This window comes from Harpia harpyja, chromosome 5 (assembly GCF_026419915.1).
Source record: "Harpia harpyja isolate bHarHar1 chromosome 5, bHarHar1 primary haplotype, whole genome shotgun sequence".
In the NCBI taxonomy this organism is placed as follows: Eukaryota; Metazoa; Chordata; class Aves; order Accipitriformes; family Accipitridae; genus Harpia; species Harpia harpyja.
The window spans coordinates 44,785,815-44,808,887 of record NC_068944.1 but is presented as its reverse complement, the minus strand read 5'-3'; the positions used below and the strand labels follow the sequence as shown (position 1 = coordinate 44,808,887).

General features: G+C 40.2%; 1 protein-coding gene across 1 annotated transcript in view; it reads right to left on the bottom strand.

Annotated features, from left to right (window-relative positions):
- The window catches only part of PI15 (peptidase inhibitor 15), a 28,148-nt gene extending 7,047 nt beyond the window's left edge, over nucleotides 1-21,101 (bottom strand). The window contains exons 1-4 of the mRNA XM_052788389.1: nucleotides 20,638-21,101; nucleotides 2,783-2,901; nucleotides 2,368-2,500; nucleotides 2,107-2,222 (exon numbers count right to left, since the gene is read on the bottom strand). Coding sequence (XP_052644349.1) covers nucleotides 2,107-2,222; nucleotides 2,368-2,500; nucleotides 2,783-2,901; nucleotides 20,638-20,910 — 641 coding nt within the window. The 5' untranslated portion in view covers nucleotides 20,911-21,101. The remainder of the gene's footprint in view (nucleotides 1-2,106; nucleotides 2,223-2,367; nucleotides 2,501-2,782; nucleotides 2,902-20,637) is intronic.
- Between the last annotated feature and the right edge of the window lie 1,972 nt (nucleotides 21,102-23,073).

Genomic DNA, 23,073 nt, shown 5'->3' with positions numbered 1-23,073 from the left:
AACATTTTCTCATCTCCCACCTCCCAGCCAATAACATTGGATCAAAAGCCCTGGTCTGGGTTGTGCCTTGGAAGAAAGCAGGAATCTCTCAAATAATTTGCTCATTCCTACTTCTCTTCCAAATGGGTACAGCAGACTGAGTGCTCAGGAAATATATTTAGTTTGATAACAGATATGGAAATCCAGAAAGAGTTTGCGGAAAGCTGATTTCTGCTTCATTTTCTATGCAACGCATGGCTGATTTGTGCGAGTCCGTTGTTAGACAACCAAGGGCAGAGCCTTTCTAAACTTTGTAATTATCCGCCTTAACTTTTTTCCTGATTTCAGCAGCACAGATATTTTTCAGCATTACGGCATGGCATCAGTGAAAATTATTGGAGTTCTAAATCCTAAATCTTTGCCAAATTCCAGTCTTAATAACTCGGGTCGAGGCTGTAATATTCAACTCTTTCTTCTTTAGAGGAGGAGTTTCTGATGTGGTCATTACTCAGAAGGACACAGCCTTTATTGACTGGCAAAGAGACTTCTGCATGTGTGCCCAAGGACTCTAAGCCCAGTGTCCTTAACTCAACTTAATTAATTCTTAGGAATATAAACTTAAGCCAGGTAACATCACTCAATATCATTTTTGTGACTGTGCAAGAAGTAGATGTGAAAATCTCAATTCCACTACCTACGAATCAAAGTTCTACTCAAACTCTCATCCAGAGAAGCAGCTTGTAACTCCAGGCTTTGGTTTGCTGTTTGAGAAACAGTGGGATTTTTAGACTGAGAAAATATAAAATGTCATTAATTCATTGTTAACTGGTACACAAACAATGCATCAATTTTCAATAATGCCTAATGTATAAAACCATTCTTTTCCTGTATAGGAACATGAGAGATGTATTCTAGGAAGTTTGGAATTTTTAATATTTTTTTCGAATGAGGATATATAAAAAATAATACTTGGGTTACTCTTACAAACTTTGTTTTCACTTTTCCATGTTATGGAGCTACAAGTCAGATACAGTTTTTGCTGCCTGATCTTTGGAGCCTCACATTCATTTCTTACCACCCTTTTCTAGAAGATATTAAAGAAAAAAGGACAGGGAAATCTCCTTGATTTCCAAAGGTGTTTTTTTCCCAAGTCAGTTTTCTGACTAAATCCTATCTTTTTTTAAGTTGCAAAATCTTTAAAAATTCTTTTCTTCATGTAACAGCTAGAATAATGACATATTCTTGCATATTCTTTACCACAAGTGGACCTGTGCCACTCAGAGTTTATGGAAAATATGCTCAATTAATTATACTTAGATTCCTGTACAGAACTATGGCTTTGCCTAATATACAGTCAGAGAAACCAGCCATTTACACCGTCCATGCTGCTTTTGAAGCACTGGTCCAAACCAGACCTCAAATCGAACCTCTCCCAGAGCCACACTTCATTGACTCGCTCTGCACCCAGATGTAAGCTTGGGATGATGTCTAGGAAATGCTGGGAGAAAATTCATTTCTTCATTTCAACCTAACACAGATCTCTGCACAGCCACCTGATATAGGGCCACCTATGGGTGTCTAAGACCTATACTTTGAAGGACCCTAATATGGAAGGCAAGATGAGATTTGTAGACACTGAGCTTAGGTAGATGGACTTTGTAGGAAACCTATGCTATGGATGCCCTTATGCAGCATGGTCATAAGCAAAGGTATCTTGTGGGCAACAACATGTGTTCACAGCACATCAAGGGCCTGATCTACAGTGGGATTGCTTACCTGAGGAAGTCTAGCTCACCGTGACAATATATAACAGAGTAAAGAAATAAGGAATTGAAAGTAAAGTGGAATCAGCACAAAGGAGGAAGACAAAAAGAATTATAATAATAACAATAACAGAAAACAAGTTTTTGGTTTTGTTCCATACACATCAAGTTATTTCCTTTTCTTCCTTGTATACCAAAGTCATTCATTTTCTGTATGTTCAGATGTAAAGTTAGAATGAAGGAGCAGCCCACAGAAGAAGTACAAATAGAGGTCAAGCTGCAGAAAAAGGAGTAAGCGGTCCTATGAGAGTACCAAAACATGCATGAAGTATAAAAACAAAAATATTAAAAGAAAGCAACTCACTTTGGGGCATAGTTGCATACCAAGTAAACAGCTCGTCGCCAAACGGATCCCCAGACGTTCATATTGTGGCATGTGTGGATTGCGCAGCCTATACGATTGGAAGTGGCCCAAACCATCTGAATAAATATTTATTATTGGTGAAGTCCAAATTGAAAAGAAATATATACACATACATTTATTTGAGAGAGAGCTATAAATACATCACAGAAAAGTCCCGCTTTGGACGGTAGATTTTGAATAGAAGAAGTTAATTTATATAACCTGTGTGTAATGGGTGCACATGGGTCCATAACATCGCATGGGGCACCTGGGGTTGCAATCCTGAGGATAAGGGAAAGCATAATCCTTCACCTCATCATACCATGGCTTTACCAGCTGGAGAATAGATCGATACCTGGGTTTGTTTAAAACACAGAAAGAAAAACTTGTCATTTTAGATTTAGATATTTTGGAACTTCCTGCTGCTAATCCCTCTGATGCAAGTCACCTAAATACTCATTTCTCCACGCATCACTAGGGGCACAGTATTAAGCAATAATACTCTTAAGCCAAATGAACATAGATAGATATAAATTATTGCCAGAATACTGGATGACACTTGCATCAGCCTAAGATCTGGATCTCAAAGGCTGTTCAAAGGCTAACAAAATAATTGCTTTGTAGAGTATCTGCCTACCTTCCAGTTCTTACAGACAGGTTCTGGCCCAAGAATCTAAGTAAGTAGGAAGGTCCATGGTCCCAAATGCATGTAGCAGCCCAAGCCTCTGCAGATTTGGCAAGAGTTTCATCCCAAACCTGACAAAATAAAATCTCCTTAGCAGTAGAACAGAAAAAACAAATAGCGATCACAGTACAATAACACAAGAAGCAAACATCTTAAGTCACAAATATACCACATCAGATCTGTAACTAGGCAGAGAGCTCTTGAATTCAGAAAACTGTGGGGCAGCATGTACAGGATCTAGCACGATTTGCCCTATCGCTGGACAGAATTCCCGCCCACGTCATCAGAGGAAGCCAAGTGTTCAGATCTCTCTTTTTTTCTGGTAAAGCCCTTCACTGAACAGGCATTCTCCTACCATTTTCCCCTCTGTGTTGATGAGATCCATGTGTGGAGAGGAGTGAAACGTTGGCTGGGACTCAGATAGAAGGTTAAAGTGAAGGAGAGGCACATGGGGGAGAACAATTCAGCACAGGTATTACATACCCCACAAAACCCCAACACATTTGAAACAGTATCTCAGGAGTATCTATAGCCAGAGAGAGTGTGTGTGGCAGCTTTTCATATTTGAGGCCACAAGGTCAAGAAAAGGGATTCCACAAAGGCAAAGACTATGGATAGTTTCCAGGTGCAGTATGAGTTTCATCACATTATTCTGCATGGGAGCTGACATTGCTCGCTGCCTGGAATAAAAAGATAACAGCTCTGTAAGAAGAGACAATTTGACTTCTTAAGTTTTCTAATGATAGGAACATGACAAGTGAATTTAAACACTGTTTCCTTTATATGTTTTGCCTGCTCACTTACATGCTTGATTTGTAACTCTGCTGTTTTCTCCACGCCAAATAGGCTTGCCTCAGCAATAATGGAGATATCAGCAATAGAACCTGCTGCACCACTGGAACTCCAGGTAAAGAATATCTCACTGTTATATTACAAGTACGCACAAATCCTAGCATACCTTACTGTTTAAGTGATACCCAAGTAGGCTGTGGATCCTGGAATTAGATGCACATTTTGAATACTCCCAGCGGAGTGTTTTGGTGTAGGACAGTTTTAGTGAATTGCAGGCAGGAACAGAATGTGGTAAAATCACCTACCCAGCCCATCACAGTTTTTTAAACACAAACCCACTCATAAATCTTGAGTGGCTATGAAATAAAGAATATGGTCTCTGAGGTATGAAATAAGGGGCAAAGTCAGAAATAAACTTGTCAAAGGATAAGGTGGCCCACATCACAAATATTTTCTGTACTATGAGCTAATAATGATTTCTAACACTGAATTCATAGTTTTAATTTTGCAAACCTGCAAAGTGAAAAGACTGCCTGCAGATCATGGACTAGGACAGTAATTCATGCCCTGACTCTGGTAGTTTGTGAAATTTCTCTAAGTGAAAAGGACAAAATCTAGTAAATTTTATGAAATTGCTGCATCATTGAACCACGTTTTTGCTAACATGGACTGGGTGAGGTACCTCCTAGGTTAAAGCTGAAGAAGTGCCACAGAGATCAATATGAACCCTTAATGCAAATGATCTTCCATTCAAGTGGAACCACCTTAGGGAAAGTAATATGGTTGGCGCTTAAAGCAGAGCAGATTTACTTTACGTCTGTTCATAAAAGGTCCCAGAACAAAGTCAAAGCACATTGCCAGTAAAAGGACAAAACAGAGAAGTGTTAGGAAGAAGCGTGCTAAGAAGGAACAGTCTTCAAGCCAGGGAACACTTTGACTTCAGCTCTGAAAAATGAAGGGAGTTTCTCAGAGGAGTTAGAGATAAGTCTATAACTTGGGAAGAGAAGGCTAAGCTGGAGCACTAGGGTACAAGAGAGGGGACTGAGGACTGCTATTGCACCGTCCAAAACCCAGGAAATGCTCCAGGGCCCAAGGGGAAGAAAACTGTGTACAGACATTTCTTCTGCTTTGTATCTTTGCTGTTAAGTCAACTAGCTGCATGTGGCCAGTGTACAAAAACCCCTTTATAATCTCTGTGGTACATCAGTGGTCCCAAAAAGAGGGCTTAAAGAGGGGGCAACAGGAGGTACAAGCGTAAAAGTGTGCCTGGGGAGTGTGCCTGAGAGGCTGGGGCCACAGTCGGCGTTTGGAGCCTGCCCAGGCCCGGGGGAACAGAAGAGCACATGGATCCAGTGCGTGGGTACAAACACAGCTGCCTGGTGTGCATCCATAAGGGGCAGGTCCGCCAGGACTGTGACACCCCATAAACACCCTCCTTTGCTGGGATTAATCATGTTTCTGGCACGAGTGCTCTCTGCCAGGAGGCTGAACATGAGGTTTGCGTGCTTGCTCCCAAGTGACCTGGCTGCAGTCCCACAATAATCTAAATGTGTACTGTATTTGCACAAATAGCACCGAGCTCCTGATTTCCACCCAGCATATTTTTGCGTACTAAATTGCCTCGCAAAATAGCATGTTAGGTGTTTGAAAGAAATGTGAAGACTGGATTAGGTTTTCACTATTAATGCCCTCTCTAAACTAGGCATGGCCCCCGCCTTGGACAGTGAGAGCATTGCTACTCCACTTTCATTTCTCCTCAGCTTCATTTTCTGGTTCTCGGGAATCATCTGCAGCATTTGATTGGTAAAGTTTCAGGGGTTGTTTCAAATTCAGTTAAAAAAGTTGTGGGTTTGGCAGGTAAGCATTACTGTGATATACAGCGTGCTCTGCTTTCCATTATCTATTCACTCTTGACCACTCTCTGGACATATGAATTTTTTAGCAAACATATAAAAAGAGAGAGAAAGAGAAAGAAAATAAACACTGAGTAAGAAATAAGGGGGAGGGGAGCATAAGCAGCATCTTTTAATTTCCTCCATTCCTTCATTAGCAGGCTAGTGAAAAGCCTTTGTACAGAGTCCCCTCCTGCTACGTAAATAATTTCTATTTCATGGGAGAAGATAAAGTGCTTCACCTTGTTATTTTATTTTGTGTTATTTTCCTAGAAGAAAAGGTGGTCTCAGTCCCTCTAGGACTAGCTCTAGATCATCTCCTCGAGAAAAGGCAAATAATTAATATAGGCTGAAGCAGAAAAATTATTATCTCATAATGAGCTAAAATCTTCAAAACTGTAAGAGACTGTACCATCAGTTCACCCCTTTCAAAAGAAGTCTGATCCTGAGTCCACACTTGTATAAACTTGTATCTCAGTTCAGTCCCCTGTTTTGGGCATGTACGAGAACATGTAAGAGACATTTAGATTTTTGAACCCATGAGGCTTCATTGTTGTACATAGATAAATAGCATGTAAAGAAATAGAAAAATATCCCAAAAAAAGAAACTGAAGTAACTTGAAAGCCAGAGGGACAGTTTCTGTATGAGGAGAAATTAAAAACCTCAAGGTAATTAGGAAAGAGTTTAAAAAAAACAGTGTGATAAAATTATAAACTCTGAAATGATGGCCAATCCAGTCTTTCTATTAAACGTGTTACAGAAAGCTGCCCGATGTGAACACAAAATTGCAAAAGGGAAAAAGGAGAAAGATTTCCATACTCAGTGGGTCAAGATCTGAGGCAGTGACTCATCCTCAAATGCTAATCATGCAAACGCCCAGTGCCAAACTATGCTGATTCTCTCCCTTGAGATAGCAAATCTTCATTTGCTAGGTCGTTAGTAGTTGGGGAAGCAGTCACCTTCCTTCCACCCAGTATAAAGATCCCCCCCCAAACTCTCCAGATCACTGATTTGCTCCAGCAAGGAAACCCTCCCCACTCCTCCACTGGGTCTAACTAACTGAGCTGCGATAGAGTTAAAGCGTCTCACCACACTTCCACTGGCAACTTGAAGTGAACATCCTTTGGCCAATTTATTTTTCTTTCCTCAGCCAAAGATTATTTTCCTAGAAAGCTGACCGACTGCGCTCTCCGCACTGCTCCCTGCAAAACTACACTTAAAAACTACACTTCACTTGAAAATTGTCAAGAGGACTGAATACAGGGAACAGGCCAGTGCTTCTACACCGGGAGTTTCAACACCAGAGACCACTTTATGAGGCTTTATGAGGCAGCTCTGGGGTGTTCTCTGCACTCACACAGCACATGCTGGTTGAGAGTTAGGATTAAAATCTTAGCATTAATAATATCAGCAGGAATTTTGCCAATGAGGCCAGAATTTCACCCAAGACAGTTTTTGTTTGTTTGTTTCACTTGGTAAACAAATAGTAAAAGAAATTCTTTTATTCCCATAATGTATAATTACCAATAGAGTGTAAAATGAAGTATCTTTAATGTTGAATGAAATTTCTTGAAGCCCAAAAAGTGAGCTTCCTTCCCCAAGGGAAGGGCTTTAATGTTGTGGGTCACAGTTCCCTCGTACCCTCCTTTTCTATAGCTTTTCTACAGCCATTTCTCAGTTGTTCTTAGATAATTTATATGTAGAAGGGATGGAGTTGCCCTTTTGTTCTTTGTTGGAACAGCTTTGTTTGAACAAGAGGTCCTGGTCACAACTATTCTTGGGTATTAAAAGGATGGTGAAGCTGAAGAAACACTATGATGAAGAAAAAGAAGAGAAGCAACTACAATATTACAAAGATCTGTCCACAATATTTGTTGAAATATAATTGGCTGCCCTTCCTACACTGATAGCTATTCTTTGAGAAATGCTGTATGTAACCATTAACTATAATTTGCACTTAGAAACACAGTTCTGCTCATTCTCATTACAGTCAGAATTGTACTCCTAATATCAATCATTTAAATGGAGTAGCTTTCTCTTAACACCCTGCTCAACGCACATCTCGGGGCAAACCCTGTTTCAGAACAGGAGGTAAAGCTGAAAGCAAAAAGGTACTTCAGACAGCAACCTCACTACTTTATCTGTAAGTAGAAAACATTGAACAAGTTTACCAAAACAAATTAAATGGAGCGCTCTTAATCCGAATTACTTGTTCTTACTGCAAACTTTCTAAAGGACTGTTGTATTATAGCAACCATACTACTACTCTAGATACATTTACCCTGTGGTAATTTTACTTGAAAAGTAAAGAGTTTCATATTCCTAGTTTTAAATGCACTACTGCAACATCTATTAGCACAGCCTGAACATGCAAACTTTGCTGCGAACACCTGTGAATGATGGATATATGAAGTCATGGTTAAATTACACTGACTAAAACAGAGCAGGGATTCAAAGCAGAATTCCCAGGGTCTGGAGCCCATCATTAGTGCTAATGAAACATCAGGCTTCAGGATTTTGATGGTATCAAGGAACTGTGTCATTTTGGATCTGTACCTTTATTAAAGCGGGGGGCATATATTCACTATAGGCCTTCGGTATGACTAGGTGAAATAGTCAATATCAACCCTCCTTAGGACCTTCCATTTTCATGGAGCACTTCTCACTTTCGCTGCACAACAGGTTGGAGTCCTTATAGTCTGGCTTCATAGTATTTGTCCTGTGTAATTACATAAAAGTTAGGAAACTAAGTCTTCTTCTTGTGTAAGGTCTGATTCAGGACCTCTGGATATCAGTGAAGCTCATGACATGACTGCGTTTTTTCCTTAAATTAACCTGTCTCAGTAAGATAGTCCAAACACAGCCACTACAATGTTTCTGCCTGTAACCAGTATTAAAACACTGGATTTCAAGCTGTCTTTGTGAGATGTCAGTCTGCAGTCCACAGGGCTCTAGGAAGCAGCCTGTGTCTCTCAGAGCTCAGCTTGGCCATCCAAAGGATGCCAACACCTGGAAAAAACGCAATGTCAGGTCATTTTCTGAGACTTTTCCATAGCTGGAAGAGCTAGAAACACAATACATAATATAAGTGCATTTAATGAATATTAATTTCGTAATTTGCTGAAATAGGAGGAAAAGCTCAATCACAGAAGTAGCCATGTATGTCTATTACTTTAGCTTCTTGATCACGTGCCTCAAGGTTTCTCATTGTTTTAGAGAGAAATTTTTTAACATTTAGCAAAAAGAGAGGAGAGAGAAGGTTTCCTTACTCTGTCAAGGTTCTCATATTTTGAGTGATGCAAATGAGTTCTGGGATGTTACAGATCATCCAAAGTATCACTAGCTAAGTCAAGAAAGGAAAGGACAAATGTCTTAGAACTTCACATAGACCCTTGATGAACGCTTTTCTTAAAAACAGACAATCCCTACCCCTGCAAGTAAAAAAAATTTATAATCCTAAATTGCTTTTATATATACCAGAATATGTTAATGATTTGTTTCCCATTTCTGCAAGAGGGTATCTCCTCACTATTTGAAAAATAAGCAGAATTTCAACGTTTCATAATTTTAAAATGGAAAAAAAAAAATCTGGCTGCTCTATAAATATCAAAATGGGCATCGATTTTTATTACATCTCTTCAACACACTGTCAAAGAAAAAAAGAAAGACAATTAATAATTTTCACTTTCCATGTTGCTGATACCTATCCTCAGATTTATGATCTGATTGGTAAATTCTCCAAAACATGCTGTGATTTTTTTTCCCCCACAGAAAGTAATTACTGGCTTCTTCCAAAGTCATCAGTAAGATCTGTCAACACTTTACTGCATTTACTTTCCTTAAGAGTGATGTTACATTATCTTTTTCTGATGACTCACTACTTCAAAAGTAAAGTACATGCAGATAAAATGTTTATTTCAGCTTTCTCACAGGCAGACAAAAAGGACTGATTCAAGCAGAATACCTTGCAAGCAAAAAAGATACTTAAACCAGTAATATCTTTAGAGCTGAAAAGGTAATTGGAAACTAATGTTTTAGTAGCCCCACTATAGATACCACACCTGAGAAAGAATGACTGATACTGTTACCTGGAATTGCACCCCTTTGTCAGTTGTTCTTAAAGTTCAGAATTTGGAAGAAGAGGAAGTTAAGATCCATTATTCCTGGCAAATATGGGAAGAAAAAAAAATCAACCTACCCTTTGGTAGTCTGTTTCTTCATTATGCAATGTGTGGAGAAAGGAGAAAAATTATTCAGACGGGATGACCATTTAGCCAAGGATGACTTTCCATGAAAAAGCTGAAACATTTTTAATTTATGTTTTTCCTGATTTTCAGAGACTAAAATTAATCTGAAAACAGATTAATCAGATACCTTCCCTGACATTCAGAATGCAGATTTCCAATGACAAAAGAAAATATCTGACTTAGTATTGTTATATCTTTATGCATGCCTTGTTGTATGAGAGAGAGAGACATCATTACGGAAGCAAATGGCAATGAACTCTCCTCTTCTCTGCAAGTACTCTGAAATGGTTATTAACGGCAACAGGTAGCAATAAATTGTGATCTAAATACAAAGGGAGCAGAATACAGTGTGCTACACTCTATTAATGCTTTTCTCATTCTGTGTGGATATGTGTTTGTAAAATGGATGGGTTTAGAAGCATTTAACTCCACAGCCCCCATTGTCTCAAAGTAAATATGAAAAAAATGTGAGAAGAAGGAGTGCTCCTTCCCTGAGATTGCCAGCAGACGGATTGCTAGACAGAAGATATGGGCTGACTGGGGAATCCATAAAGATATGTTTTTAACCTGGTAGCCTTGGGGGTTTGCTACTGATCATTTTAAAGCATTCAAGCAATACAGAACCATGCTTCCATTCTTCTTTTGCCATCATAATCCTTAATCTTTCCTGGCTCAGTTTTATTGCTAGTAGCAAGGAAGCTCCCCTCACTTGCACAGGAGTACAAGAGAACCTCAGCAGAATGTTGCTCTGAATATTAAATACCAGCAGCAGCCCTCAGTACTTTACTGTCTGGGTGTTTGTTTTTTTTTTAAATATGACATACCAGCTAGGATAATATTCTGCGTATTTGTCAGTGGTAAAACAAGTACTTTAAGCAAAGAATACACATCCCGGTCACTCACTACCCTCCTAGGAATTCCCTGAGTGCCCATCAGGCAAGGGCTGCTGCCTGTAATGCCATGACAGCCGTGGTGTGACCAGCCCCTCAGCTGGCTGCCATCGACTGTACAGCTGGAGTGACAAGCACCAGGCAGAGGTTTAAGTACAAACTCAGAGCGAACAGGTGAAGTACACTGTTTTAATCACTCTCTTCGTCAACAGCTTCTTTACACAGCTGCAGTTATGTGATGAGATTGCAAATGAAATGTTGAGATACACAATTTGAATACAGTTGCATGGCAAGACTGTTACATTTTGCAGTAATAGAAAGCGGCAATTTGTTTGCCAGTTTTGGCATCTTATTTGTCATTAATATGTTTACTGTGGACTCACATTAGTGTCTTCACGTTGTTATTTGGCACAAACAAATCCACAGTGGTTCCTACGCACCTCAGGAAGGTGGCCAGTAGGACCTTCTTTTAGCAGTAATCAGTCAAAAAATTAACCTTTCTACCTCAGACTTCTGATTTCATTCTCCATTAGCCCTGTGCTTCCACTTGTTTGCCCAGCTGAAGATCAGAAGCCCTTACTTCCAGAATGGCAGCAAGTGGGAAAGAAGAAAACCTCAATTCAAGCGATTTCTCCCTGTGAGAAAAACGCTGGGAAGCTGAGGAATAAAATCCGACATATCCAGCCCATCTGTGCAGCTGCACTCCACAGCTGCTAGTGCAAGTCCCAGAGCGGATTAGCAGATGTAGGCTGCTACCCTCCAACATGCAGGTCTTGTCCTCATGGGTCATTCAGCCGTGCTGCCTTGCAGCGGCCATACCACTTGCACGTGCAGTGGCCATTTCTCAGAAATCCCACAGCAGTGTGCAGGGCACACAGGTGCCCCTTGCACAGCTTCTCCCCTTCTCTCTTGTATAGTCGAACCTGTAGCACTTTCAGGTTCAGAGACTTTCTGTAGGACCCCCCACCACGTCCACTACCCCAAATCTGGCACAAAGCTTAATAAAGCAGCGCACCAGCCCTTCTGCCTGCATGCTTTTTCGGCAGAGTGACTGAAAGAGCCTCGTCTCTTTGCCTTTACTTTTTTCAGTACATACTGTGTGATGAAAACATATGAGCTCATTGGAATTTATAGACAGATTTGGCAAACTTTATATATTTATTTGGGCTCTGAGATCATTTGGACTCTAGGCTCTCTCTCTCTCTGTGAATATGAATACTTTTTCTCTCAACTGCCACCTGTTAGAAATTTTACTGTGCATACTGTAACTGTGGTGCCTACCACATGTGCAAGTCCTTTCCCAAATGCATTAGGTAATAATTACAAAGTTTACACAGAAAATTGCCAAAGTCTACCCTCTAGAGAAAAAAACCGTGATGGGAATCACAGTTCTGTACTTCATTCTTTTGCAAATAAATAGAGGGTTAATACATCAAGCTGCTTGTCCAATACTCCCTGCAACTCAAAGTAAAATTGTGCAATGTTTTATAGTCAATTTACTCTCATGTAACCAAACCTCCAAACATCTGATTCACACTTCTGAAGGGCTCAGTATTAGAAGGTCTGTCTTATAGTAATCAGGGCATCACCAGACAGATGTCCAAGAAACCTGATTGCCAGAAATTCTTTTCTTATGAAAATTCAAGTCTGTATTTTATACAGAAGTTTATATTCCTGGGTGTCTATTTGGTCCAAATTCAAAGTGCTATCATTTGAAGCTTGACCACTGCTAATAGTCAATTTGTTTCTTCTAAAGGTTGTCCGCATTTCTTTTCATCTTTGGCACCAGGCTTTTAAACAATAAGAAACAAAGCAAATTGGGAGGTTGTCAGATTTAATAACAATAAGCTTTCCTGATATGCTAGTATTTGTTTAGCTTTTGGAAAAGTTAAATATCAGAGCTACATATCTTAAAATATTCAGTGCTTTCCTAACCTACTGCAAGGCATATTTTAGTTGGCAAGAGCTTATCTCAGAAGTGGTAACAAAAAGGACCAAACTTTGTCTAGCTCCACGTCACCCTGACAATTGGTCATAAGTCTGAAGAGGAAGGTGTCTGACCTCTATCATTTTAAATAAGATCAGAGCAAATTGCTTTTTCTCAAAACCACAAAATGTGAATGAAAAATGTATTTCTTTTGTGGCATTTTGTTTCTCTTTTATATGAAAAAAAATCCACATTCTTTACTTTTTTTGCTACTAAACACTGAAGTCTTTCCTTAAAACAAAAAATGTTCTTAATTTTTAAAAAAGTTTTCAAAGAAAATACTTATTATTTTCTAAGTAGCTCTAACTGAAAGATATGGCAGCGTGACACAAAAGAAAACACATAGCAACTTCTTTCTGCAGGATAAAGAGTAAGAACAATAGTTCTTTATTCTCAGAAGAAGAAAGTTCAATTTAAGATTCTTTCTCTTGATACAGATTAACACATATCACTGTACAGATAAAGATGCAAACCCAATTCATTCTCAGTTGCATTAAAATAGACCTCAAACCCCACCCCAGGGCACCTGCAGATGCATTCATATATGGAGGTCCCTGTGCTGAAGACAGTATTCTGTGTACAAAAAGCAAACAAGTGATTATCCTGGGGTTTCCAACTTTTGCTGTCTTTAGGATACACATTTCCACACACCTGGATAGACTATTCTTCTTTTCAGATTTTCTTTTCAGGTACGGAAAGAGGATAAAAAATGTTGAGAGGTTTAAGGTTACTATCATCTCCATTCATGTATGAAATGAAGGACTGTGTACTTTGGATCAAGATTCTTGTGAAAAATGCCCTGTCTCTGTTTTTAGCCAAGAAGTTCAAGAGGTGCTACATTTAATAATAAAGGAATGTCTAATTCTGAGGGCTCTGGGCAGGCTGCTTTTCTATCTGAGACTTTACTAGGTTGTTTTTTGTTTGCTTAAACTCCTAGAAGGCTTTCTGCTAATACTAAATTTAAATAATGTAAATATTCTCTTCTAAAACACCATCAAGATGGATGTTTTAAAATTCTGATGCATAAAACATTGGAAAGGAGCTCTAATACCAAAGTAATTTTAACACAGCCATTCTTTATCACAATATTTATCAACAATAGTGTTTTGGGGGAAGTTCTTCACATTTTTCAAGGAGCGCTTTCCAGGAAAGGTCGTTTCTGTTCAACTCTTAAACAGGTCTTCTGTCATTCACTGTGAACATAACTGATGGCTTTTGTACTTCATATAGCTAGCATCCACTTGGATTTGACTCTAGATGAACACCAGTTTAGTTACTGAGACTGAACGAGGGTTCCTAGCCTTTTGCAGATGAAACTGCTAGAAAAATGAGCAACATCCTGCATCTCATTGATAGCCAATGAGCAGGACAATGGTGCAGTAGGAAATAGATAAGTGGATAAACTCACCCGTGAGGCAATAGAGCTAGGTAACTCTGTTGTTCCAAAATTAGCAGAAAGTAAGCTACATCTACTCTAGCTTTCTTTCAGCTTACTGTCAGTTGGCATGTTTTGCCTCCACTGCAGAAAAAAGCTGAGTATGCTGTAAAATGAATGCTTCCTTTCAAAGCTGTCATGCAGATAGACACCCCTAACTGTAACCAGGTAAACCAGATCAGTTCTTTCTGGTTTATTCTAATTTTCTGAGAGGATTGATATTCCAGAATTCATTATCCCATGATCTTCAGGCACTCCTGGTGCTGGGTTGTGGCACCAGGCAGAAGGGACATACTCAGTTGGCGAAACAGAAACACAAGTGGTAGGAGGGAGAAACTGGAACCAGTGAAAACATTTCACCATTACACCCCTTCTTGTTTGTCTCACCTCACTTGTGAATTCCCAACATAGAGCAAGCTAAAAGTTATTGCAGACTGGGATAGGTGGAATACACTGGGGAAGCTCCAAGCTCCTTGATAATCTCTCCTCTCAGAAGACTGGGGTGGACTATACTTAGATTTACTTTGTGGTCTGGCATGATGAAAAGCAGATTAAGATCTTTGTACCCTAAGTCATCATCTGATTACTTTATTTCAAGCTTCACCGTGTATATAGGATTTAGGGGAACAGTGCTATTCAATAGAAAAAGTAAGCTGCCAGTAACTTCTAGAGTAAATTCTCCATTGCATTATGGCACTTGTGTCTTTAAACATGCATAGTTAAAATGATAGGCCTAATCTGCTTAGACATTTAAGAGTGCTTTTCACTTGATTTAACAAAGGAGCTGTAAATGGAATGCAACTGTAATTTGCTCCAATATGCAGAAGTATTGTAAGAAAGACATGCACATGGAAATTAAGGAAACATTATATGCATGCATGCATCTCAATTAATGCCAAGAAAATTGTCAGTAAATACATAAAAGGTAATGTTTGAAACAAAGAAGGAGAGAAATTCTATTAGGCAGTTAAAAAGTGCATGTAAAGACTAATTATCTGAGTTTCAGAGTGAAATATTTAGGTTAGACATTTGGAAATCATTTCTATTCCTAAGGTAAAATATTTGCCAAGAGATGTGACTGAGACAGCATCACTATATGTGTTCAGGAGTAGACAAGATGAAAACCATATGTATTTAATACAGAAGGAAGTCCTGCAACAGGGCAGGGATAAACTATATGAATTAAGAGATCCTATCCAACATATTAGACATAAATCTTGAAGGAACCAGCCCTGCAATCCTCACTCACAGACATGGATGATTTCAGTGGGACCATGTAGATGAGCCAGGGCAAACAACTCAAGAACAAAATGTCGTCTAAGATTTAGAATGGTCTGTAAGAAACTACAGTGACAACAGCAAAAAATAGGTAAACAAGTTGAGAAGCTTATTTATCAGAAATGCTTTTGAATTGGAGAGAAAACCAAATTAACTCACTTTTTCCATGCCCATATAAAAGGTTTTAGGTATTAAATAGGACTTTGGAAAACTTTTTTTTTTTTTTCATTTTGTCTTACCTATCCCCTATTGCATATTCACAAAGCATTTTTAAGATCACCTTGACAGCAAGAAAATTTTATCAAGATTTTCTAGGAGCAAAATAATAATGCAGTTATTTACATTTGTGACCACTAAGCGTGTTATTTTCTTGCTTCTCTGATCTGACTATTTAAGTTGTCTGCAGATCTTCATGGAAAGGAAGCAAAGTCTCCAAAAAGGGTCACTCCTGGGCCATACAGAGTGAATAGATTTCCCCCATGATTCACATGGCCTCCGTCACAGGACTACAGGAGCTTCTTTTGGAACACAATTATTTTTCTTTTAGAACAACAGTTCATTTCCTTGTCCATTTTATCATGGTCTTTCATGTGGATTTCCTAGAAATGAATAGGCTCAGATTCTCCATTCCCTTCCAGCCACCATTCCTCTGCCACCAGCTCATGAGAAGCTATCTTTGTGTTGCCATGAAATAACTCCTGGGTATCCAAACTAACTCATTTCAGGCTAGTCTGGGAATCTTTCACTATTTTGAGTCCTACAAAGTGTCATGTTCAACGGGGGGCAGATTTTCCCAAGTATAAAAGTGCATTTATGCAATCACTGAACAAAAAGGAATTTAAACTGTACCAGAACATCTTCTATACCTAAGCAGGCTCAAGTTTATCTAGAGCATTTTTCTGCTCTTAAAATCTTCAGAAAACATTCCACAAACATTCAGCTTCGTGGTTTTGTGTGTGCAATCCTGCCCCAAGTATTATACTTCAGACATGCTACTGCCAGTCTACTAATGACTATGTTGAGCAGTACTGGGCTCAGGACCCATCCTTGCAGAGCCAGCAGTGAACTATTCACAGCTTGTCTTTCAGTATGGGTCTTTAACAAGTTATTCAGATCGCCTTAGAGTACTCTTAACTAGAACTGATTTTCCCACTTTGCCTATGGGAATGCCATGGAGGACAGTGTTAAATGCTCATTAAGGCCCAGCCATATCAGAGTTACTGCTTCTGCTTGTAAGCACTTGTTCGACCAGGTTTTGCATGCACACAGTGACATGGGTTACAACGAAGATCATATGGCCTTTTAAGAAACTGGCGTCAAGTGGGGATGACTGTAGGGAAGGTAAAAATAACATTTGATTTTCATAGGAACAGATATTTCATTAATGAATGTTTTGGGAGCCTAAAGATAGTACCAATGCATACTAAATGATGTTTTATGAAACTCAAATTTCAGCTGGCAACATATTGCAAATCTTTGCTGGCCTACCAAGTAGCTGAGATGTTCCAGAAAGGCAACACAGGCCTCTGTAGTACAGAATTAGCATTCAGAGAAAGGGATTTGTTTGTTCACAGACTTCCAGGAGATTTGCAGATTTACATACCTCTCACACTATAGAGCTGCAGGCAATTCAACACCTCACTTTTTCTGAACCATGAATTTTATGGAATCTTTCTGCTTTCTCCAGAAAAAATATGCAGAGCCAAGTGGAAGATTTTCACCCTTTGCCAGGTCAAAAGTATGGTGTCATCCTTCTTTCTGCAGGTATGGCATCAGCTTTTAGAGCACAAGCAAAGACTGCAGAATGACAGGATGAGGAAAACTGAAGGATGTCATAAGAAGACCCAAATTAAAAGGTCATTACTTCTACATTATAGGCCTGAAAGTTCTTGTTTCCTTTGTCTTTCACTTTCCTTCACATACGCACCGACTCTAGATTTGTACTTGCAGAAAAACTTCCAGTTGAAGGCATCAACAATACCAGAACCAGAACCAAAAGGAGGACTACTTTAAAATCTGACGCATAGGGTGCTAATGTCCCAAGAGAAAGATTTCCCGAAGTCTAAGTGGCATAAGACACACCAGTTTCTTTCACTAGGGACTGATAATAGAACAATGCTTCCCATCATTGCTTTTGACTTTCCAGCTGTCTGCTTTCACTGGGGACTGCATACAACAGGCTGGAGCAGCACTCAGATCCACCTCTCCCAAAGAGAATTAAAACACTCCCCCAGCTCTGTCACTGCAGTGTTCATCTGAACCTCCCCTGCCTAACGTGTGTGCATTCAAAGCCATTCTTCAAGACCTCTCATCCAAAGTCCTACAGCACACAAACTTGCCAGACAGTAGGGGCAGACAGAAAAATGCCCAAGGAGTTCAAAGTATCTATAACACACTGAATATGTAAGAAGCAGACTGCATCAGGGGAAGGAACGGAATGTGTCAGGGAAAAAAGCCCCCAAAAAGGTTGGGTGTGAAGAATTGGAATCACAAGAACCAACCCGCACAGCTAAACCCTGAGTTACTACCAGTGGAGAAGAAAAAGCAAATGGAACTGTACAGAAGTGAGAATGTGACACAGCAATTCATGAGAAGAACAGAGTTCCTAACAGAATTAGGAAAAAAGAACAAAACACAATTTAATGTGACTGTGGACAGAGAAAAGATGAGAAAACATCTTTTTCTTGTGCTTCCAAACTGCTTAGTCCTTCTCTACTTCAACACACTCACAAGAGATTTCCACAGTCTACTGCATCTGAGATTCCAGCTCTCTAACATGTTTCCTTTTTAGTCATTGTTAGGGGAGATGGAAAAGGCCACCTTCATCACTACCACTGCACTTTTCCACAGTGTTCAGGCACGGAACACACACTCTGTAACATTCTTTCAGCACAGTGTACGTTGTCTGCTGGTAATAACAAATATGTTTGCTATCTTATGACATTGAGTATTTTTTGCTATCTTATTTATGAAAATGAGTATTGACTGACACAACATCTTTTATATATAACAGCAGCAATCTTATGTCCCCATAAGACAAAACAGATGCTGTGCCATACACTGAAATTATACGGAGACCAGCGAATAGACTAAGCAAGTTCAAATGGCCATTACTGATACAGGGGTCCTCAGTCTTGGTATGGCTTACACCACCATGTCATCTTCAAGACCTTCCTACCAAAGCCTTTCTGTAGCCACAGAGATAAAAAGTTGATGATGATAAATTTGTTGGAAGTTGATAAATAGATGATGCCATGGCTACAAACCAGACAGCAGAGCAAGCGTTGTGTGATGTTGCTCACTGGGGATTTTTTTCTCTGTAAAGCTACATGGGACACACACAGACTGACTAAATTCTGAAAGAGAATTGGTGGCACAGGGGTTTGCTGCCACTTGGGGATCCAAGTTCAAGTTGCACTCTGGATCATTACGTACATAGCCTGAGGTGCTGTTCTGAATTCTGCAGCATGAAGTCACAAAGTACTTTGAGACTGGGAAACCAAATGTGAAAGACAGCCTTAGACCTTGCCCTTGAGACTTCTGATGGGACTGATGCTGAGGGGGACACAGGTACATCCTATGGCTGGTTGGTACTGTTAAAATCAATAGGAAGATGGGCAAGGAAAAGAATACCATGTAAGCTGTAAAGAGCCTGGCTTCAGTCTTGATTTTGTATCAAACCTTGCACAGTACTATTGCAGAGCAAAACTGAAGCAGAACACCCAACCAATACAAGTAAAATCTTGGCAGTTTATGCATATGAGTGCATTAAAAGAGATTTAATCAAGGAAGCTTGCTTTCTCTTTTGAAGCTTTTTTTACTGAACAGGCTAAGAACACTGCACTTACAAAACTCTTGGGAATATGACAGGGTGCTGGCTTCACTTAAGCAAACTGCAGGAGCACATTTCTAAAACACACAAGCCAAGGAAGGGCATGGTAGGCTGCCATTCCCTCAGACATTACAACAAAGTTTATTTATGCAGAATCAAAGGAAACGTCAGTGGAGAGCACAGCAATGAAAATGATGACTGAGCTTGACTTCTGACCTCTCTGTTTTTTCTGTCTCTGACCTTTCTACTTAACCAAACTTCAAACTCAGCCTATGGTATGGCAACAGGCCTTCATCCTGCAATGTTTTGAGTGCACTCAGCATTTTGAGGTGCTGCTGGGATGTGCTAAACAGATTATATGCTCAAATCCAGATTTAGGTAAGATCTGTGATAGAAAGTTGTCCAAATTGTTAGTCATTAGTTGCTAAAAAGGAGGAGTTGTTATTACTATTATCCTCGTTTTATGTCAAACTGATGGTGTCCTGTTTCTCAAAGCTGTTAACTGTCTGTTGTCATATGAGAAACTCTGTGACTTTAAGCAGATATTATGGTGCTGACACAACTTGTCTGTGCTTTCAAAACAGTGTGAATACCTTACTTAGAAGGTAAAAAAATTTTTGTTTGGCCAACCTATGTTTAACATTAGACCTCCACAGTATGCATGCATTCACAGTTGGAACACAAAATAGCAAACACGCTGCTTTAGCTAGTAATGCCAAGTATGAAATCACCGTGAATGAATAACTTCTATCATACCTGCAGGAACAGATAATTCACACAATAAGTATTTGCCAGTAAGCAGAAAAGGTGCCTGCCACAAACATAACATTTTGAGCACACTGAAATCCTACATGCTAGAGAAACACTTAAAAGCAGCATTGTATTTGGTGGAAAAATAAAAGTATTAGGTGCACACAAACAATATGTGGTAAGTATGCACGAGCATGAGACAAACAGTGCATCAGATGAACTACTTTGCAAACACAGTTTTCCCATATTGTCTCCAAAAGTACTATGTGTGAAAGAAATTAGAAATGGTCATTGGTTATCTTTTTGCATACATCAGGGCAATGACTTTCAGTGAACTCCAAAAAAGCAATGGGGCTACTAATGATTAGCACTTTAAACACATGCAATCACATGTTGCGATCACTTACTATTCTTCAAGCCAACAAGCAGTTAACTCACAACTTCATTTACTTGGTTCCCAGAAGCTTCATTGGGACTACTCATGGCAATGGAAATTCAACAGGGTAAGAGGTTCAGAGTTCAGTATTTAGCTTTTGCTTGCTTAAGTTAATGCAATTTAAAAAATGCAAGGAAAGAACATTTTACTAAGCAATAATAGTTAAAAATCATTCATCTACTTAACTAAACCCTCACAATTTGTTTAAGAAAATGAAATCACTGACTTACAGTTTGTTTTACTCTGAAATAAACAAAGTTCACTTACCATATATTCCATGTTGGAAGCAGGTGGGAAGACTTTGCCTCTGACTTGATTATGATAATCAAGAATGGCAATCATGTCATTTTGTGAAATGTAGCGCTTCCGCCTGGCTTTGGGAATTTTTGCAGAGTCCAGATGAGCTGCCAAAGCTGTCTCAATGTCAGTGAAGTTATTGTCTGACAGGAGTAGGTCAGTGGAGTTGGGTAACACTAATGCACTTGTTTCACAGAGAATGCAAAATAAGAAAGCACAACTGATTGCAGCGATTACTGTCATTTTGGGGCCAAAGGAGAAAGATAGGCCACAGAGGTACTCTGCTTTAAGTCAGGACAGTAGAAAACAGATCTGTAGAAGAGAAGATGTCAAAGATGTGATTCTGTACATCTGGGTAGCAAGACAAAGTAAACTGGCAGGCTATGATCAGAAAAATGATTCTGCCTGTCAGCCCAACCATAAAAACAATCCAGTCAGAACACATGTTAGTGAGCAATTTTCAATAACCATATAATCACCATAAGTGATATGTTCTTACTGCAAACACACCAAATGAAGTATCATTATACAATGAGTTACATGATCAGAACTAGTAGTATTCCTGAAATAGTGACAGTGCTATCACACCAGATCAGTCCATAAACCACACTGTAAATCTTTTGATGGGGAGATTGCAAGAAACCTCACAGAATGTTTTCCACTGAAAATGAAAAATACATTCTAGGCTATGCACCCCACATGCATGGATTGTTTTGACACAATGTGGCACAGATAAACTAGTAGGCAAAAGAAAACATATAAAGCATGAAAGCAGGACATCTTAGAAATAGCATTCAAGTCTTAACTTCAGCAAAATGTGATGAGCATTGATAAAACTGCATGCAAAGCAAACTTACTGAGTTGAATGGCTTACCTCTGGATAATACCAAAAAAAAAAAAAAAAAAAGAATACAGTCTATTGTTCTCCCAGTATATATAGCACTCTCCTATATGATGACAGGAACCTTTGTGAAGGAGTGTCTCTTATTACAAACTCCCAAAGAACAAAACTCTGCTGGTTTTGGACCTTCTGGCCACAGGAGCTGCTAACAGCTTTTATATGTTACAGTCTGTATGAGCCAGAACAGGCAGTTTCTCTAAAGGTCTCCGCTTAGCCAAAACGAGAGGGGAGGAGTTCTGCAAAGCACACACGCAGCGATTGGGTGGCATCCCCGGAGTGTAGGTGGCTTGGATATTCAGTCACACCCCCAGTTTCTATAGTACAAAGAGGCAACATGCAAGACTCGCTTTTTGGGTTGTTTTTTTTTTTCCGGTACTTCCTACCTTTTTTTTCTCCGTGGTTGGTTTGGGTTTTGGTTTGGTTTTTTGGTTTTTTTTTTTTTTCTCTCCTCACTTCACGAGCATCACGCTGGCTTGGCAAACGTTATTTTACGCAGCTCTTCGAGCACCCGAGGGGCAGCGTGAAGCGCAGAGAGCTCTCAAACCGCTCTTGCCCCACTCACAGGAAACGGAACCGCTGCAACGCCGTCCCGTCCCGTCCCACGCCGTGCCGTCCCGGGGGGCAGCTTGGCGGGGGGGGAGGTTGTCTGTCCCCCGAGGCACGGCTGGCAGCGGGCGGCAGGCTCCGCTGCGCTGCGCTGCGCTCCGCTCCATTCATGGCGGAGCACGGCGGGTGCCCGGGCTGCCGCTCCCGCCTCCGCACCGCTCCGCCGGCCGCTTCGCTCCCCCCTCCGTCCTCCACCCGCTGCCGCTCGCCCTCGCAGGCACAGACACACGGGAGAAAACTCGAGGCAGGTTGTGGCGAGGCAGTATCAGTTACCTGAACGTCTGCCCGTGAGAAACTGCGGAAGCAGCAGGACCGAAAGCTCTCGCCAGTGCCTGGGAGACATCTGGTTCACATTAGCTAGCGTATAGCTGGAATTATTTAAGCGCAGAATGGTCCAGCCACTCACGCAGCAGAGCTAAGGGCATTACGCTGAGGCCATGACGAAAGCTAGCGGAGAGCAGCAGCAGCAGCCAGCAATTGTGTACTGGGGACAGGGGATGGGAGCAGCACAATCTCAGGCTGATCCCCTGCCAGGGCCGGGCGACCTAGGGCAACCCGTAAAATCAGACCCTTAAAAATGCAATTACAAGATTTTGCGACATCATAAAGGAGCTAGGAGTGAGAAACACAACCGGTTTGATATTACACCAAAACTTACCGAGTGCTCAAAAGTTTCAGTAGCTCTAGTAAAGAAGCAATATGGGAATTAAGTATTAAGGAAGCAAAGTCCAGTAGTTAGAGCACGGGGCTGGAAGCCAACGCTCACGCTCTCCTTTTGGCTCTGCTACTCGCTCGCTGTGTGGCCTAACCCAAGCCATTTAATCTCTGTGTGCAATCTCTACAATGGTATAATAGTCTTCTACAGACACGTTGTAAGGCTCAAATAACTAGTGTTTGAT